Raw genomic sequence first — 19,257 nt, 5'->3', positions numbered from 1 at the left:
TGTTTTGCCTGTCCCAACTCAAGGAGCCTGTAATCCAGTGGTCGTTTGTTGTTGTATATCATATTTGTATTTCGTTCATTATTTTTGACATAAATCAGGCCGTTAGTTTTCTCGTTTGAATTGTTTTACGTTAGTTGCCTTTTACAGCTGACTTCGCGGTTTGGGTTTTGCTCATTGTTGAAGGCTGCACGGTGACCTATAGTTTTAACTTCTATGTCATTTGATCACTGGTGGAGAGTTGTCTCATTGGCAATTATACCACATCTTTTTATTTTTATAACCTAAACCAAACAGTCATATCAAGGATTGATATAATAGTAAAATATAATCCTTGGTCTTATTGGCAATCATACTACATCTATACATGTACTTACTTTTGGTAAGCAAAGTAACCTTTATTTTTCATCCTCACTATATATCATTCATAAAAGAAATAGATAGCGAAGTTCTATTCTTCAACATTTGAGCGTAGTCTTTGTATGCAGCTAAAACAGAACATGCTACGTCATTATGGTATCTGGTGGAGAGTTGTCTCACGGGCAATCATACCACTACCTCTTATTTTTGTATACTACCACATGCATAGTCAATATATTAATGTTAGTATATTTTCTTGAACTTACAAAATGTACCAGTCTAATTGAATTCGTAGATTAGAAAAATAAACATTTTACGTTATAAGTTTTTTTTGAAAATTTGTATATATTTGAGAAGAAACGCTTAGTTGTCTAAACAAATATAATCAGAAGTCCAATGACTTGTGACGTAATTCTTAGTCAAAGACATATATTTATTAACGAAATTTAAAGTGCAAATTAAAGTTCACGGTAGCGACTTTTGTGTACCAACATAATATTCCAATCAATTAAGGTAGATAGGGTGTCTTCCTCCATCTTGGATTTTGAAAAAGCAGAAACAATCGGTCTAGATCTTTAATGAAATTAGCAAATTTCGAGAGTAGTATGTAATTCATGTGTAAGACTTTTCATTTTAATATAGAAAATAATGTTTTTAATCATATTTACAGCTGTATTTTACAAAAATCAGATTATTTTTGTTTTATTCATTTTTTTTTAAATTTTACCATATAAGGGTAGACAACTCAGTTACAAGGGGAGATAACTCGATAAAGTAACTTTTGTAATAGAATGTGTTGTGAATTTACCTATTTTATCATGTAGCAAGAAAACGAGTCCCGTGACCCCATTATTTCTTTTTCTTATCTGAAAGCATATTATCAGAGCTATATTCTCATATTTTATCTTAAAATTCTATGGTGTTGTTTTCTTTTTATCACCCAAATTTGGGATTTCCATGCATAATCTATACAAAATCTGACAATTTTGCACAACCAATACCGTGAAATATAGCGCGGTGACCCATACTTTTTATTATATTTTTAAAAAAAGCATGATATAAACTTCATTTTGACAAATTATCAAATTATTCTATGGATTTAGACTAAGACCCCCCATCTACCTTAATGTAAGTATTAATTAACAATATACATACTATTTTACCTGTCTCTTTCTACATGTATTACGTTATATAAGCGATGTTTAAGGTTTTTTTGTTCGATAATATTAGCAAATCAACGGTAATTGGTTACAGAATTTACCTGTAAATTGACATCTACTTATCGATCAACTGAAGAACACCTGCTGCAGAAACAAAATGTCGTCTGATAATATCGGTATCATTATAATGTTTACTTTCATAGGAAACAGTCATAAGTCATAAAGATTCTTACTAATGACAAAACATCGAGTATAACTACAATATTGACTTATTTGTTTAGGTGGATGGCGGTTTTTAAACAAAGTGCTATTAAGATGTTAAATAAGTTGTGATATTATTATTATTTAAAGTTAACGATGTCATCAAAACAATTTTCTGAAGTTCCTTACCAGAATTTTTCTTTGATCAAACGTAACGTAAAAAGTAAATGCCGACAGGGGAAACGTTTGAGTGACGCCGATTTGTTTGTAGATCCATCATTCCCTCCAGATTTGACGTCACTTACATACGTCTACACAGGAGATGATAGATATGAAAAAATGGTATTCAAAAGACCAACGGTAAGTCATTTTAAATGTCTTTGTATTTTTTCCCATAATGCACATCTCCCACTTGAATGTAATGTGGACAGTTTAAAACGCTAAGGATGATATCTCATCATATGCATGTTTAGTTCAAATTAATATTTATTCCATTCTACATTGAATTATAATCAAAAAGTCAGTTTTTTTCGTAAAGGGGTCGTACTTATTTTTCTTCGCGTTAATTTTTTTTTCCTAAAAATTTTGTAAATTAAACGCATTAGTTCGAATTTAGATTTCATTTTACGGAAAACTCCGTTGTTTAATCAAGTGCAAACTCATCAAATTATCAAATAAATATATATGTGGTAAAAGACACCGATTTATTTCAATGTTAAGATATTGATACCGAGCTAAATACGTCAAAAACTAATATATGACTGTCTTGACATGAACTTTTGCTACTGTAAACATACAATCAAATCAAAGTTTGAAAAATAATAGTCATATCAAATTGCTTGGAAAACAAAAGCTGAAATTAATGTCTCCGATGTCATCTGTTACTAAATATATCTTTTCACTGCAATTTGATCATGGATTTTATTCTATACTTTTACATTTTTTGAGATGAGTCCACTCATTCTATGTGTTCACCAATCGCCACTGAGCCAGACAGGAATTTATTATGAAAATTTCTCCTCTAACTCTAACTAACATTTGTAACCTCACACCTTTGAATCCTTGGCATTTGGGGGAACTTTGTCACATAATAACAAATGCATCAAGCTATATACGCAAACTTTTCTTGTGGATAAGAATAAGAAACAAAACAAAATGATATCTATCGGTATTATCATAAGAGTGGGATTATTGACAAACCACTGCCCAGCGGCTCTTTTCACAAAACAATCTTACGAGTAACGGTACTCGTAACTCATGAGTTTGTAAAATCTGTCATTACTAGTAATATATATTTATTACACCCCTCTTCTACGATAGTCTGGGCATCCGTCCTTTTGTCTGTTCGTCCGTGTCGTATCAGGCTAAAATTTGATTAAAGATAGTTTACCATGAAGTTGTGGTCACGACAACTTGAAACGTATTACACATGTCCATGATGATGTGAATTGAAAAAAAATCTCTACACAATATTATGGTGTTTACTCATTTTCGCGGAACACGAAAATGTGAGATGGTTCTAGCGAGACATACATGAATTGTCCTATGGAAAATATTCTTTTGTATGATTATTTTTTTTCCTTCCAACTATTCCATTAAGTATCTTTAGTCTTTAATGTTATTGAATTTATACTCTAAATGAATGGCCGATCATTGTGATACAAAACAGAAGAACAACATATAACAGATAATATAAGAAGATGTGATATATTTGACAATGAGACTTGGGACAGACACAATTTAAGTTGTGTCATTTCAATTTTAATAGCAAGTATGATATCTGGTGATTATATAGACAGTGGGGGTTCGGAAGCTATCGAGAATAGGTAAAAATATTTTATTGTTAAAATTTTTTTTTTTTCAAAACTAATTTCATTAATTCTTTATTTTAATAATAAATATCAGTCAATGAAATTAATTGCTGATCGTGATTTATTCTGTTAAACTACAAACATTTGTTTTTTCATTTGATAATTAAAATATGATTATTCTCATCGTCCTTGGTTCCCTGATTAGAAGTACCCTAGTGGTTTGGTTGTGTGCTTGTAGGTGTCATTTTATATGTACAATGTAAGATCAGACAAAATTAAAATCGTAAGGTGACAACAGGTGAACTTTTGGGTATTGATTAATCTTTTGATATTACATGTAAAAGTGTGAATCTAATAAATAAGATATGACCTCATTATAATGTAACTAATTGATTGATTGATTATTGATTGTATTTTCATAAGTCTTGGCCAAGTCTAATGATGAGCCCCGTTTTCTCTTCCCATATCGCAATGTCGATATGTATACGCAATTACTGAAACATATTAATATTCTAAAACTATTTTCAATAGTTCATTTGATACATGTATATTATAACATTCAAGATTAAAAATTAGTTTCCCGACAAATAAATACATCTGATCTCACTGTAACTGCAAACCACGATGCCATTGTCAAAATATAAACCCTACTCGTTCCAGTTATAATGACATCCTACATTTGTACATTCATGGATAATAGAGACAGAAGATGATAAATAATTAAGATTACCGTTTCATGTCTATATATGTATAAAATTCAAGTATCGAAAGTTCATTCTTAGTTTTCTATTATTCATCCTTGCATTAATAAACAATTAATTATGTTATTTTATGAAAAAGCAGTTAAAGACTATTTGATATTATTTTTACGTTTTCAAATACAACAAGACTAAACTATATGGATTTTTAATAATGGTACATGCTATATACAATAGTATATGTATATAGAGATTACAGGAGATGTTGGGTTTACGTCCAAAACGCCAAACAATAGACAAGTGTCTTTACCAAATAGCCCGCCGAAGGTCAACGTAGTTCAGATACTAACATTTGTTAAGAGGTTTTTAACTAATAGTGCAACTTTATTAGATATTATCACGTGTGTAGCGTAATATCCATAAAATGTAACCGCCAAGCGTTGAGTGGAGTATAAATATATGGTAATTCCAAGACTTCTCCCGTCTGGCGTAAAACTCTTGCTAAAGTGAGGCGTCGATGCATTTGGTTGTGCGGGATGCATACAAACGCATTGTCGAAATTGGGCGTTAACTCTGGTTCCTCGAAGATGGTGAGTGCCACGATCTCGGCAAGGAAAAGAAAAGATGCAACAGCTCCCTGGAGGTCTGTTCGTGCCTGTTGCAGGGTAAAATTTCTGCTTCCGCTTTCCGACTTTCATTATAAATGTAACATATTGGTATGTATCGATTCTTATACTTATCTAGAATAGAGTGAGTTACAATAAGTAAATGACAAGGAAAAATTGGAAATACATTGAAAAACATTTATACCGGTTAGAAGACATTCCGACTTCCGGAGACTGTATCAACAAAAAAAAAAACTTTTAAAAAAGGGAGGAATCCTGTTCTCAATTGGAAAAATTGTGTTATCATAATAAAGTATAATTTATGTTGAAACACTGTAAATTAAATCATGATTAAGTTGGAAGCACATCTTAACGGAAAAATGTAGGGTAAATTTCTACGGAAGCCGCTTAGGGTCACATTGAAAAAATATATGTCGTTATTTCGAAAAAGACCCTTTGGTGAAATAAATTCCGGGTAAGTCGGCCCTACCTATATATCGTTCTCTGTATAATTATTGTAATTGTTATATTATATAAAGCAAATGCAAAGACTTCATAAACTGATAAAATTTGTATCCGATCCTATTTGTCTCTTTTTGTACAACAAAAAATAGTTATAAACTAAAAAAAAATCTATCTTGTGTAAAACGAATTTTAACGATATCCAAAGTAACAATCTGATTAACATAATTACAGATCCGGTGTCCAAGCTTTGTTTACACGGGTTCGAAAACGCTCCATTCTACTTTCTGTTGTAATGACCTTTCGGGAAACACAATGTGTTGGACGATACGAATTACTCTGCTTGCATCCAAGTCCTTTTAATATTTTATAAAATACATGGTGAAGGTTGGCGCCTGTTAAAACGTTTAAACCCGCTGCATTTCTTTGCACCTGTCCTAAGTCAAGAACCTGTTGTTCAGTGGTTGTCGTTTGTTGATGTGGTTCATAAGTGTTTCTCGTTTCTCGTTTTTTGTTTATATAGATTAGATCGTTGGTTTTCCTGTTTAATTTGTTTTACACTAGTCATTTTGGGGCCCTTTATAGCTTGCTGTTCGATGCGAGCCAAGGCTCCGTGTTGAAGGCCGTACTTTGACCTATAATTGTTTACTGTTTACAAATTGTGACTTGGATGGAGAGTTGTCTCATTGGCACTCATACCACAACTTCTTATTTCTATGTAGTGTTTAAAGACCAAAGATCAATATGTCTTTTGTGAAATTATGATCAACTACTGAATGTTAGTTCAATCATTTATATGTAAGGATATAAAGCAAAAAAAAGTGCACATGTAAGTACAAAATGGAAGGGTAATTTCCTTTGAATTTATTTCACAAACGAGCAATTTTTATGCCCCACCTAGGGGCATTATGTTTTTCGGTCTGTGCGTCCGTCCTTCCGTCTGTCCCGCTTCAAGTTTTTGGTCAAGGTAGTTTTTGATGAAGTTGGAGTCCAATCAACTTGAAGCTTAGTACACAAGTTCCCTATGATATGATTTTTCTAATTTTAATGCCAAATTAGAGAATTTCACGGTCCACTGAACATATAAAATGATAGTGCGAGTGGGGCATCCGTGTACTATGGACACATTCTTGTAAAAATTCTTTTTATCTTGAACAATTTCATTTGTGAGAAAGACAGTTTATCATCTGCGAGCATAGAATAACACTAACAGAATGTATGGAAATTGATTTATATTAGAGCACTAGTTCCTAATCCTATTTTTGAATTTTTTGTATACTTCGTATTATTTATTCTTGTAGTTAAACATAATGACTTATTAACTAAAATATGTTTACACTAATACAGAATTCAATCCGGACATAGCGACGAAACATTTACATATTAAAAAATATTTTAACATTTAATGATAATGTAACCGGGGATCATGATTCTTATAAAAAAAAACGCGCTGTAACCGAATGAGCTATGAGTTTGTAAAATCTGTCATTACTAGTAACATATATTTGTTATCCCCTCTTCTGCGATAGTCTGTGCATCCGTCCTTTTGTCTGTTCGTCCGTGTCGTATCAGGCTAAAATTTGATTAAAGATAGTTTACCATGAAGTTGTGGTCACGACAACTTGACACGTAGTACACATGTCCATGATGATGTGAATTGATCTCTACAAAACATTATGTTTTTTACCAATTTTTGCGGAACACGAAAATGTGAGATGGTTCTAGCGAGACATACATGTATTGTCCTATGAAAAATATTCTTTTATATGATTATTTTTTTTCCTTCCAAGTATTCCATTAAGTATTTTTAGTCTTTAATGTTAAAAGATATATTACTATTTAATGATAATGTAACCGGGGAGCATGATTCTTATAAAAACAATCCGCGCTGTAACCGAATGAGCTAAGAATATTTCGCTAACTCAAGCGCTTATCTACTACTCAAGAGAAGCAATCCTGCCACAAAAATATTTTTTTTAACTGGACAATTCTCTTGTCCAATTTTTCATTTCCTTCAAAGACAAACATTATATAATTCAGGGGCTTGGTTTTCGTCCATCTGTAGGCGACTAACAGTCTGTATTGTAAATATTATGATTGTAATATACTAGTAAGTAAAAGCAATACTAAATCAATATCCAGGTTTTAATATTACATGGAACGAGCAATACAATAAAAGCCCATATACCTTTAACATTTTCTCCATAAAACATTCGTGTCTTAGATATACCATTAACATTTGCATAATAAAAATCCGTGTCTTAGATATACCTCTAACCTTTTCCTTATAAAAAATCCGTGTCTTAGATTTCTATTGAGAATTAAAGTTTGCAATAAAATTGAAGCAAACTTTACCTTTTGCAATTTGTAAATTGGAAAAGACATGTGAGAGGCTTATTCCATAGACATATACATTTTGTAATAATGTCATGCTCATGTCGATTCGTTCTAGTAAATTGCTTGTTAATAAGATTTTAGCTAAGCTTTGTTGGTCACATCAAGGATTGACTTCATTTGTAGTTATCGATCATAGTTTTTATTAATACACGATGATGATAAAATACTATGATGTCGCGTAACCATAAATTATTACGTAGTTCTTAGCTGATTATTACATATTCTTACCCGATGACAGATGTCCGCGTGCTTAATGAGTATGATACTTGTATGCCTAACGTCCAGTTCCAAATATTTCATAACGCTTGTGAATGTCCGCGTGCTTTATCAGTAGATTGATAGAACTTTATTAGCCTAACGTTCAGTAGCAAGTATGTCATTATATTCTTGAATGTCTGCTTGCTTTATAAGTAGATTGATAGTAATTTGGCTAACGTTCAGTAGCAAGTATTTCATTATATTCTTGTATGTCCGCTTGTTTTATAAGCATATTGATAGTTGTTTGCCTACCATTCAGTAGCAAGTATTTCAGCAGTATATTCTTGAATGTCTGCTTGCTTTATCGGTAGATTGATAGTAATTAGCCTAACGTTCTGTAGCAAGTATTTCATTAATACTTGTAAATGTTCGCGTGCTTTATCAATATATTGATAGTAATTAGACTAACGTTCAGTAGCAAGTATTTCATTATACTTGTGAATGTACGCGTACTTTATGAATAGATTGATAGTAATTAGCCTTACGTTCAGAAGGAAGTATTTCATTTTACTCATGAAAGTCCTCGTGCTTTATCGTTAGATTGATAGTAATTTGGCTAACGTTCAGTAGCAAGTATTTCATTATATTCTTGAATGTCTGCTTGCTTTATCGGTAGATTGATAGTGATTACACTAACGTTCAGTAGCAAGTATTTCATTATACTTGTGAATGTCCTCGTGCTTTATCAATAGATTTGTAGTAATTTGCCTAACGTTCAGTAGCAAGTATTTGAGTATATTCTTGAATGTATGTGTGCTTTATCGGAATATTGATAGTAATTAGCCTAACGTTTAGTAGCAAGAATTTCATTATACTTATGACTGACCGTTTGCTTTATCAGTTGATTGATAGTAATTAGCCTAATGTTCAGTAGCAAGTATTTCATTATACTTGTGAATGTCCGCTTGCTTTATCAGTTGATTGATAGTAATTAGCCTTACGTTCAGTAACAAGTATTTCATTATACTTGTGAATGTCCGCTTGCTTTATCAGTAGATTAAGAGTAACTAGCCTAACGTTCAGTAGCAAGTATTTCATTATACTTGTGAATATCCGCTTGCTTTATCAGTAGATTGAGAGTAATTAGCCTAACGTTCAGTAGCAAGTATTTCATTATACTTGTGAATGTCTGCTTACTTTATCAGTAGATTGATAGCAATTTTGCTAACGTCCAGTAGCAAGTATTTCATTTTACTAGTGTTATATACTTTATTCTGATTCCTGTCCAGACCAGAAGTAAAGAAATAGAGAAAAGTACCAAAGATTAGCTAATTCCAACGTCAGATTTCTTAATAGCAAAATAAATAAATACATTATTCCTTAATAATTCTTAAAGTCTTTAGAGTAACGTTAATCGTAGTAATTTGATAATTAACTGGGTTGACTTGGATAAAGAAATATTTCTATCGTCACTCAAAACCCTTGCTAAATTGAGTGTGCGGGATGTTTAAATACCTAGCTATGTCCAATGGAAACGGGAACGTTACGGGTGAATGCTACGCTTTCTGTGCATGCATGAACCCTAGATACAACTCTCTGATGGGCCCGTATGTGGTCTTCAGCAACACAACTGCTCCTATCCAACATACATATACACTCATTGTCAAGTGGTAGTCAAAATTTCCCGACATCTTAACAGGTCAATCTAACAAGCAGAACCCTATTTATCGTATTAATTGTTAACTTGTGATCGTCCAGAATTTGGATGAAATATCATTCACTGGGCGCAAAGCAAGGATTAATCAATAAATCGTATGTCTACATTATATGTTCAGGATCTGCTATTAGAAAGATTTGTGCTCATTATAATCATCGTTAATATCCATTATTTTAGAATAAGAGGATACACGATAATTGAAATATAAATATTGAAAATCAATAATTAGATTGTTCATAATGTTGTAAACGACGAAATTACCATAAAGCATATCAAATAGCATAATTCATCATTACGATCTAGTGATGAGCATAAGTGTCCTATTTTCGCCATTTGAATGTTTAAATTTACATGAATACTTCTGCCTAACATGTGATTTATTGGTCGCTGACTAGCTTTTTGATTCTGCTAATTTAAAAGAAATATACAATAGCCGACTATACGGTATGTGTTTTTCTCATTGTTGAAGGTCGTACGGTTGCCTATAATAGCTTACATCCACTTCATTTGAACTTTGGTATATAGTTGTCTCACTGGCAATCATACCACATCTCCTTATTTCTATACTAGAAATAGATTCCTGTTCATATTAAATATATAAATTTCATTCAGTGCTTTCCTGACATCACCGCAAAAATTCAATATCAGACCGAGGCGTTAGTTAAAATGCAGGCAGGCATGTATATAATACTTTGCCTATTTCTGCTATTTTTTTTATTTATTTCTCTTTCTCGGTAAATGGTGCTTCAGTTGTTTTATTCTAAATTGAAATAACAAATCACCGTGGATACACTATTATTGTCATACGTAGCTACTGCAAAGAAAAATTTTAGAATTTTTAAATAAGATATATAAGCACATTTTTAAAATAGAATACAACGAACAAACGAGTACTTGACCTAGTTTTCCAGCAACATAAACAAAAAAAGATTAATTTACAGAACATTCATTATGATAGATATAAGAAGATGTGGTATGAGTGCCAATGAGACGACTCTCCATCCAAGTCACAGTTTGTAAAAAGTAAACAATTATAGGTCAAAGTACGGCCTTCAACACGGAGCCTTGGCTCAAACCGAACAGCAAGCAATAAAGGGCCCCAAAAATGACTAGTGTAAAACCGTTCAAACAAGAAAACCAACGGTCTAATCTATAAAATACGAGAAACGAGAAACACTTATGAACCCCATCAACAAACGACAACCACTGAACATCAGGTTCCTGACTTAGGACAGGTGCAAACAAATGCAGCGGGTTTAAACGTTTTAATAGGCGCCAACCTTCACCCTGCCTGAAACAATAGTGTAACATCACAACATAGAAAGACACACTATAAAATATCAATTGAAATGGCTTAACTCAATCAAAAGACATATTAACAAAAACAAGTGAACATAAACTGAACGAATTAATTGAGTTTTCTCACGTTATAAGGCTTTTTATTTACTTGTGTATCAATCAAATATTCTGTGTTTTTGTAAAACAAAGTTAACAGAAAACAAATTGTAAAGCCAGTCTCAAATTAGATAGATTTAAACAATTCAACTGTCAAGCAGTGAACCAGGAGTTGGTTTCACAAAAAAAAAAACTTGCGACTAATTTAAGATTGATCGTAAGTATACTGAATTGTTCATGACTTACGATCAATCTTAGTCGTAAGTATTTTTGTGAACTCCAGGATCCCAGGCTAAATGTATTATAGAGAATAACAAGAATATCCACAATCAATGGTTGCACACTAATGCCGTTTGCTGATGTTTATCATATTTGTTTTTCGTTTGTTGTTTTGTATTGTTTGTTATTGTGTTGTATTGTTGCCCCAATGTCCCAGGTTATGGGGAGGGTTGGGCGCTCGTTAACATGTTTAATCGAGCAACATTCTATATGTGCCTGTCCCAAGTCAGGAGCCTGTAATTCTGTGGTTGTCGTTTGTTGCAATATATCATATTTGTACATTATTGTTTCGTACACAAATTAGGCCGTTATTTTTCTTGTTTGAATTGTTTAACATTTGTGATTTTGGTGTCTGTTATAGCTTACTATATAGGTTTTGCTCATTTTTGAAGGCCGTACGGTGACATATACATGTAGTTGCTAACTTCTACGCCATTTTGTCTCTTGTAAAAATCTGTCTCACAGGTAATCATACCACATCTTCTTATTTTCATATTAAGGTTAAAGTATTAATATACTTAAAACAATTATCTAAAATAAAAAATACAGATAGATATTCGATAATAACTCTATAATACATAAAATTGTTGAGTCCAGTCAGGACATGCAGAAATAACGAAGACCCAAAACACAATTTGTAATCGGCGTGGGGCCTTTAAATAGTTTTTTTTAACGATATGTTTTTGCTCATTGTTGAAGACTATACAGATACCTCATTGAAGAATGAAGAAGAGAGACGAAAATGGACATTCAAACTCTAAAACAAACAGACAATGCCATGGCAAAAAACGAAAAACGACTAAAAGACAAAAAACAAAACACAATATAGAAAACTAAAGACTGAGCAACACGAACCCAACCAAAAACCAGGGGTGATCTCAGGTAATCCGGATAGGTGTAGGTGTTCACGTCTTTGTCCCTTCGTTTGTTAGAGGATATTTATTTATTTGGCCGTCATTATCACGCCTTCTCATGTACAGACCTTCTAAAATTCAAACTGACCATTATTCCGTGCGTTCATCGTGTATCGTGCGTGTTGCGTGCGTGTATCGTGCGTGTATCGTGCGTGTACCAATCGTGCGCTCATCATTCATCGTTCCGTGTATTTTCCGTGTAACGTGCGTGCATCGTGTATTCTTAATCGTGTATGGTGCGTGTATCGTGCGTGTATCGTGCGTTCATCAATCATTCATTCTTAACCGTGTATCGTGCGTTCGTCAATCGTGTATAACTGTGTACATCAGATAACGTGCATTTGTCAAACGTTCATCTCTAATCGGGTAACGTTCATTCATTACGGTTTTTATATGATAGTCGGTTATAGAGCTCATCAAAGCTTATATTTTATCTCACGGTTAAAGTGTATATATATGTTCCGACTTTAAATAAAATTTACATTCATACTTACTTTCTTGTGAACACTTAATAAACTTCATCGTACATAACGTTCATACAGATTCATGAATTTTTGTGTAAAATTTATTTATCATCTGTAAACATTTCGTGGTTATTCAGTGAATCTTGGCTGGGACTGACACATTTTAATATAATGATACATGTTCTACGTACAAACAATAACATGATGACATTTCTACGACAGAACAGTTAAAATTGGAATTTCTATTCAACTGAGCGAAATGGGCTTAAAAATATACTGTTGGCCAACTGTTATTTGTTAAAAAATATTCCGCCAATTAAAAACAACAGTGCTTTTGCAAAATTTAGATGTGGGGTAGCTCCACTAAAAATAGAAACTGGAAAGTATGAAAGAAAAGAAGTAGCTCTACTATTGAAGATGAACTTCATGTCATTTTAAAATGCCCATTATATGTAGATTTAAGACAAATTATGGTACATTAAGCTAAACATTTTAATGAACATTTTAACCTTTAATTATCAGATAGCGAAAAATTTATATTTTTATTTAATAACGGCAATGTTGCTGCTATAGTTGCCAAAAACATCAACAATGTTTCATTGAAAAGAAACGGCATTTTATTTCCTAGTTCTCAAAGAAAAAATGTTTTATTTTCATATAGTACAGGTGGACACTGTAAATTTTAAATTAAATGAGTAAATATATTGTGCCTTAAAAGTCTCTCATTATTCTTTTTAAGATTGGTACATACAATGCAAATGTTTTAATGTTTTATGTTTATTTCTGTGATTCTCATTTTATGTTTGTTTGTGGTGAGACTATAATAAAATATTGAATCAGTATTAACATGATTAATGTTCAACTTGAGTCATTTCTCCAATGTTGAACAATGCAAGATTATAATTCTTCGCTTATTTGGCAAATTCATATTCTACTTAATCTTCAAACATTTAAGTTTTGATAAATACCATTACAAATATAATTTTTGTCTTCGTTTCTGATGGTCACGTGCAGGTAAGGTTATTCCATTGAGAAAATACAATATACAAGATTGTCGGGTAAATGTCAGGATTGCGGATTAAGATTTAAGATGTCAAACTTGAATTAACAAATTAAACTGATGCGAATTTAACACGAATATGTATTTTCTCTTCAACAGTGTTTTTATTCTCTGTTCTTTATTTTCATTTAAAATAAGCTAAATATGTTTTGTGGAAAATTGAATACAAATAAACATATGTATTTGAAGGCATTTTTTTAATTAAACAAGTATAAGATCACGCAAATATATCCCGTATTCCTTAAGAAGGATTTTAAATTGAGGAACTTTTCAAACTTGAAATTGTGTTTACGAGTTTAAGATATTCTTTTTTATTTAAATTTTTTGATAAAATAGTTAAATATATTGTATTATCATAACAAGTCTTTATTTAAATGGAATAAACATGGAACACTTTCACAGATTCACTTTTCATTGTGTTCATGGTTGCATATCAAGGACACCGTTTTTAATGTATGTCTAAAAGATTAATATCCGAATAAAATAATTCACAATAGTACTTTGTATTAAAGAATGACGGATTATTTTACCATGGGGGTATTTTTTGTTCCGTTACTGAGGACATTTTTTTGTCCTTTATGAATCCATATGACAAATTTGACTCCAATAAGGATAAATTTTATCTTATAGAAAAATCGGTAGTTTTTATCCGATAGATTTTGTGTTCATCTTTATCGGATATAAAAGATTGAAAAAATACAAACAATTAATTGAAGTTTCGTATGCATCTATCACGATCCAGCAACTTTTGACTAGTATAAAGGGTTGCCTTGGTTTTATAGCTCAAAAACGGTATCATTTGTTTTGCTTTACATTGGGTTAAATAATGAAATGTATGTTTCAGAAATTTACACAAGTTTGATTTCGGCTTTGACTCCCGGGGACACTGTCGTTTACAGTAAAAGACGAAAATCTACACATGTACGTTCTTATAAAAAAGAAGTTGTGGTATGATTGCCAATGTTCATTATTATATCATAATTATTGTACTCCCCCTAATAATGAATCTATAATATATGCCACTGGACGTTAAACGATCAACTATTAATTCATCCATCTTATCCTTTTAGTTTTGTGATAATTTGCATATCAAATACACGAAACAACAGGGGCGGATCCAGCCGTTTTAAAAAGGGGGGTTCCCAACCCAGGGCAAAAGGGGGGGGGGGTTCCAACTATATGTCCCCATTCAAATGCATTGATCGTCCAAAAAAAGGGGGGTTCCAACCCCCTGAACCCTCCCCCTGGATCCGTCACTGAACAACTGCAGAGTTTCACTAAAGTTAGAAGGCCGATTTATTGCACATATAAAACAGACATTAACATCGATCCCTACGTTTTGATCCCCTCACAAAACAACACTTTATAAATTTCATGCATCTATAACGCTTTTCTGGATTTACTTTCACTAGGAACGCTCAATGCTAAATATTTGAAAGCCAAAGAATGTATAAAATAGATAGGAGTGTAGAGCTATATGACCAATAAAGGGCCTATACACATTCACAACATTCTGTGTGTTTATGTGTCTGTCCAAAGTCAAAAGCACGTAGTTCAGTGGTTTTCGTAACATCAATTCTGTTATATACATGTATTTAGGCTTTTTTTTGTGGCAAGATACATGTAGCTTTGAAATAAAGAAGGCCGTTAGTTTGCTCAATTGAATTGTATCATATTTTTTTCATGTCGGGGCGGGGCCTTTAATAACCGACTTTACAGTTCCCGTATTTTTTCATTATCGAAGGTCGTATAGATATAACTGCTAGCATTCCTCTTGATTTGAACTTTCTTGAATAGTTGACTCACTAGCAATTATACCACATTTTCTTATTTTTACATAAGCCTTCAATCGAACAAAAGCCAATTTAGTCTACTGAAGCTGAAACCTACGTTTCTTAAAAAAAAATCTAAATTTATATACTGACAATTTAAGAAATGTTTGTCATAGATATCTGTTCGTGATATAAGTATCAAAATATTTTAGCTATGAAGATGTGTAAACCCTTAAATAAACCCTATTTCTTTGGGCAATACCTACGGGAATTAAAATAATAAAAACCATTATTAGAAAATCGGAATATATATATGTTCGATGGTTTGCGATGGTTTATATAACGCGGGATACCTAGATTAAAGTCTACAGATGTGCAATTATTATGAGCAGTACTGTATATTTGTTTCAATGTCAGTATATAAAGCATTTACTAGTGTTATTGTCTATGAATGTAATAGTTAAAGTTGCCGCGTACTAATTTAGAGATCGTCCTATTTGATGTTTTGCATGTGGAAATTATTCTTGCTTCAACATGTATCTTTACTTAATTTGTTCCTCTAATGAGATCATCATTTACCGTTATATAATCATAAGAATAGTTTCACGGTGGACCCGTATGTATTGAGGGAATGACACTTCACCGTACGTAAAAACAAATCTTTCGTATATTTCCCGTTTCACAGTCCTACATGTATATTGAATTTTACCCACAACTCAGAAAGTTGACCAGCGCGGGGTATGCTTAAACCTCTTATTCTAGATGTCAGGTAACTTACTCGTGTTTATGTTGGATTGCTGTCTGATTGACGAATATCCGTCATTTTATATATATATATATAGCAAACAAATTTAAATTATATATACATATATATAAAGAAAAGTTAAGTAGAATCTGTATGCTGGTAACATATAAGAAAATTAATAAAAGATGACAACGGTTTCAATTCATCACTTTTACTAGCGCTTTCACTGCTTTTACAGATCTTCAGGTAATATATATATATTTAAATTTGTTTTTTAGGGATGCATCCAGTTGCACCTTTTCATTTAAAATATATTTCCGTGAAGTAATCTCAAAAGATTACTCACTTCAATAAAAAATAAATAAGGGAAATGAAACCTCTTCTCGCATGTTGCACTTTGTGTAATTGTTCTCTTCGACAAAATACTGCCTTGAACTCAATTTTGGTATAAATATAAAGAAGCCACATTTGGTTCTTAAATGGATATTTTTTAAACACCTAAAGCTAGGTAAAGCCTATCTCTTGATATAGGCTCTTAAATTCGGCAACTTTTAGAGACCGACCGTGCTTGGGCTGTATAGCCAGTCAAGGTCGCTAAACTCTCATTATCCGTTTAGAGATTTTCTGAAAATACGATGGTTACATGTACTGTCTCATTAGAAACTAAAACCTTATCAAATACGGTGGCCTTCGGCTGTCATCTGCTCTTTTCGGGTTGTTGTCTCTTTGACATATTCATCATTTCCATTCTCAATTTCAAAATAACTAAAAATATGATAAACAGTTGTCAGATCAATATTCATTTAACAAGCCAGTGCGTTGATACAGGTTATATTCTACTGAATTTACTATATCCGTTATTATTACGTAATCATATAAGTCCCGTGTCCAGGTAAAAATAACAATTTGTGGTTTGTATGTCAGGTGAAAGTGACAACGGGTGGTATGTATACTAAAATGTTTATCGTCTTCCATTATACATGAGGGTGTGGATGGGGGTTTATAGAATAGAAAATTTTTGACCAAAAAATAAAGAATACAAAAAATAACCAGACAAATATATAGAAAAGAAAATTATGAGGTACTAGAATATATGGAATAAAGAATGATCGACAAAAGGTATAACGATTAGAAAAAAATGCCTAAAATGATAGAATACAGAAATAATGAATCCCTATTCAGACCCTCATAATCTGACGATGACATTTAGCTTTAGGACAATTATGGGCATGTGATACAGTTTTAGAACCACAGTGATTTTTTATTTACAAAAGTTCACATATAAACAAGCTAATTTTTACAAAATCAATTTGTATATGTAATAAAAATTATATCTTCATGTGCTAAATTTAAAAGACAAATGGGTTTGAATTATTCGACATTTACTTATAACATTTCGGTTTCTTGGACATTTTTGTCCTTTGAACAGACATCGTTAACTTTTTTGTTTCAAAAGATAAAGATATGCGGATTTCGGTAAAGAGATTAGGAATATCTTCGTTATAAAATAGGGCTCTACATTTGTGTAACAATTCTTTGTTAATATTTAATTTTTGTGAAAAGAAATTGATACAAGAAGAAAAAACGGTATTTTTGTTGTATATTTATCTAGTTAAAAAAAAGTCGGTAATTTCTTCATAAAAGTTGCAACGAATAATCTTCATACAGTATCAAGCAAAATGTCATGTCTAAAATGAGGGGCCATAACTGATAACACCTTTTCCTTAAAAAAATGAAAAAATAATTATTTGGAAAATAACCCAGATATTTAGATATATTAGAATAAAAATATTTTTTTATTTTTTTAAAAATCATTTAATATTCATCGGTTTATGATTAAATGAAAAATATAGAAAATTGTTAAGTTGTTTTTAAGGAAGGAAAATAATGTTTGTCCCGAGAAAAAAGCCCCCCCCCCCCTATAAATGATCATTAATTTACCTAAGTGGGGGCTTAAATTTGGAGACCGATCGCGAGGCCTGACTGCCATAAACAACAGATAACGAACAGCAAACAGTGGATACACCAATTGATATGTATGAAAGACAACGGCGGACACAATAAGAAAGCGAGATATCTAAAATTTGTATACCCTTACAGATTTTCATTATCATACATCAATTTTAAATGCAATTCCAAACAAAATGGCTTTGAGAACCGTGTATTAAGCGCTTATCGTTCATTCGTCAATGAATCATTCACCGTGCGTGTATCGTGCGTGTATCGTGTTCATCATTCATCGTGCATCGTGCGTGTATCGTGCGTTCATCATTCATCATTCATTTTTCGTTAATCCTCCGTGTAACGCTCATCGCTCATCGTGCGTGTATCGTGTATCGTGCATTCACCGTGCGTGTATCGTGCGTGCGTGTATCGTGCGTGTGGTCAGTTTGAATTTTGGAAGGTCTGTAAGTCCATGTAAGAACGTTTACGTTCAATTACACGTGTACATGTGTTTTTCACAACTATTGATGGACTGTGCTATGAAGTGTGTGTTTTACTAATTACTTGTAATAGAAACTAATGTGACAGTTTTTCTTCTATTTGATTTTACACAAGTTCCTGGATGAATATTCTAATTGTTAAGATGTGTTTCACACTATTTATATATACATAATTGTTAGCGCATGATTGGATGCTTTAGTTAAATATAACCGTGAAGAATTAATCAAATTCATTTTTTTTTGTAGGAAAAGTTTTTGTTTATATATATTAGTGAATGTTGACACTATTAACGTTACAAACAACACGTGGACAAAGTCCATATGTTTCACTTATACTAATCCGATAACATATAAGGTCATATTTGAGGGTTTTGGATTGGGGGTCCCTCAATTCTGTATTCTTAAATTTTTCAATCCATTTTTCTCTATTCTGTATATTTTTTGCCCATTTTTCTCTATTTTTTATATCTTAACACCCTATTATTCTTTATTCTTTATTTGTGTTTGCCTTTTTTTCTGTATTCTGTATAGTCTAGCCCTTCATTCTGCACTGTATGCCCATTATTCTCTATTCTGTA

The 19,257-nt window shown here is 32.1% G+C and overlaps 1 protein-coding gene across 1 annotated transcript in view; it reads left to right on the top strand.

The window, feature by feature from the left end:
* The first annotated feature begins 1,768 nt into the window (after nucleotides 1-1,768).
* The window catches only part of LOC127732239 (uncharacterized), a 59,756-nt gene continuing 42,267 nt past the window's right edge, over nucleotides 1,769-19,257 (top strand). Inside the window, exon 1 of the mRNA XM_052241320.1 lies at nucleotides 1,769-2,078. Within this exon, the coding sequence (XP_052097280.1) occupies nucleotides 1,875-2,078 (204 nt within the window). The 5' untranslated portion in view covers nucleotides 1,769-1,874. The remainder of the gene's footprint in view (nucleotides 2,079-19,257) is intronic.

The sequence above is a fragment of the Mytilus californianus genome, unplaced genomic scaffold, assembly GCF_021869535.1.
Source record: "Mytilus californianus isolate M0D057914Y unplaced genomic scaffold, xbMytCali1.0.p SCAF_22, whole genome shotgun sequence".
Classification (NCBI taxonomy): Eukaryota; Metazoa; Mollusca; class Bivalvia; order Mytilida; family Mytilidae; genus Mytilus; species Mytilus californianus.
The sequence above is the reverse complement of the archived record's forward strand: the minus strand, read 5'-3'. Positions and strand labels throughout refer to the sequence as shown.